At 63.3% G+C, this 1716-nt stretch overlaps 1 protein-coding gene across 1 annotated transcript in view; it reads right to left on the bottom strand.

The window, feature by feature from the left end:
- The window catches only part of Zfpm2 (zinc finger protein, FOG family member 2), a 429209-nt gene extending 428136 nt beyond the window's left edge, over window positions 1-1073 (bottom strand). The window contains exon 1 of the mRNA XM_026384547.2: window positions 963-1073. Coding sequence (XP_026240332.2) covers window positions 963-1002 — 40 coding nt within the window. The 5' untranslated portion in view covers window positions 1003-1073. The remainder of the gene's footprint in view (window positions 1-962) is intronic.
- Window positions 1074-1716: the final 643 nt, after the last annotated feature.

Consider the following 1716-nt stretch of genomic DNA (forward strand, 5'->3'; position numbering starts at 1 on the left):
GGCCAAAGCGTTGAAGATATGTCGCAGGCCTATCTCTATAACACTATTGGAGGATTTTTCCCCAAGCAAGAAAGTTGACCTGGGGGATCTCTTGAGTTTGCGTGTTTGGAGCAGGTGTCTTCTGCCCCGCAGTGCCCTGTAAGCACGACCGAGGTCCTCTGAGGCTGGGGGCACTGGGCCACTGGCTCTCCTGGGCGCCCGCTGCCTTGAACTCAGTTTCTGCGCAGGGAAGTGATCGCGGCCCCTCCCAGCGAGGACTCCGCGCGCCTCCAGGGCCAGACGCAAACTGAACCCTGCTCTGCAGGATGTCACGGCGGCTCCAGCGCGACCCACTCGGAGTTCCCGGGTGCGACCCGCCTGCCACCAGTCCAGCGCTCCCAGGGTGGAGGCGCACGGCTGCCAGTTACAGGGGCGCGAACTTTTACACCTACTTTTTGTTTCACTTCGGGTTTAACATGACTCTGGCACCGCCTAGAATCAGGTCCCAGACACTCGGATTTTCCACCTCCCGGGGAAGTTACCTCCCTTGCCCCGAGGTCTCCACCCGCTCTTCATCCTGGTTGGTAAGAGTGGTTCCCAAGAATAGCACCCCTTCTCAACAACAATGACAACAACAATAATAATAAGCGCCTCAATGAGTGGGACTGCCCTGTCAGGCTCCAGGATAAAGCGGCGGTGACTCACAGCTTGCGGGGGTCGGCATTAGGAAAAAACCTGGGAGCGCGAAGGCTAACCCGAGCAAGGAAAGGCTGTTCCTCGAAGCCTCCTTCTAGCCCGGCGCTTGGGTTGGCCCTCTGTCTGTCTGTGACTGTCTAGTTGTTCCTCCCCTGGCTCAAGCAAAGTTTGACAAATCCGGGGGACCAGAAGCGGATTTCCCCGAGTCCCCCTCCCCCTTTCCCACCGCGTGCGCCCCTCTCCTCAGAAATAATCCCACCAACTCCGGGCCCCGCGCGCAAACTTACGTTTGATCTGCCGGGGTTTGCTTTGCTTTCGTCGGGACATCTCGGCGGCGGCCGCTGCCGCTGGGGCTCCTGCGGTGCCCGCGGTCCGGGCTGCCGCTCCCTCGGCTCCCGCCGCTCCCGCCGCCGCCGCCGCCGCTGGCCAGGCTCAGGCCGCCGCCCGCAGGACTCCAGGTGCTCGGGGCGCGCGGGATCCGGGCGCTGGGCTCCTTCGGGAGCGGCGGATCCACGTTTAGAGATGAACAAGCAAATGAGAAGGCGAGAGGGGGGCCGAGAGAGTGTGACAAGGAGGAGGGGAGGGGGAGAGGGGGAGAGTGGTGGGGTGGGGGAGAGAATGGGAATCCAGAAGCGAATGGTCAGGGAGAGAGAAAAGGAGGAAGAGAGGAGGGAAAAATAAGAAAAGAAGGGAGAGAAGGAGGGAGGGAAAGGAGAGCGCCGAGGGGAGAGGGGCCTAGAGGGGGCGGAGGGCACCAGAGGAGGAGCGCGCTCGCTTCCCCTGTGCCCGGCGTGCGGGGCAGATACTCGGGCGCCGCTGCCGCCGGTCCGGGCCGCGCAGCTTTGGCTCTGCCGCGGGAGGTGGCGAGGCGCGGGAGGGAGGGGCGCGCCAGGCCGTGGGGAGGGGAGACTATTCCATCAGCGAAAGAAGGATTGGCTGCATCCAAAGCCAGTCCGGATGCAAACTCGGGCCCTGGCCTTGGTCGGGTGGAGTGCAGGGGATCGCGGCGTGGGTGGGGGTGGGTGAGAGTTGTGGAGGAGG

Source organism: Urocitellus parryii, chromosome 7, assembly GCF_045843805.1.
Source record: "Urocitellus parryii isolate mUroPar1 chromosome 7, mUroPar1.hap1, whole genome shotgun sequence".
Classification (NCBI taxonomy): domain Eukaryota; kingdom Metazoa; phylum Chordata; class Mammalia; order Rodentia; family Sciuridae; genus Urocitellus; species Urocitellus parryii.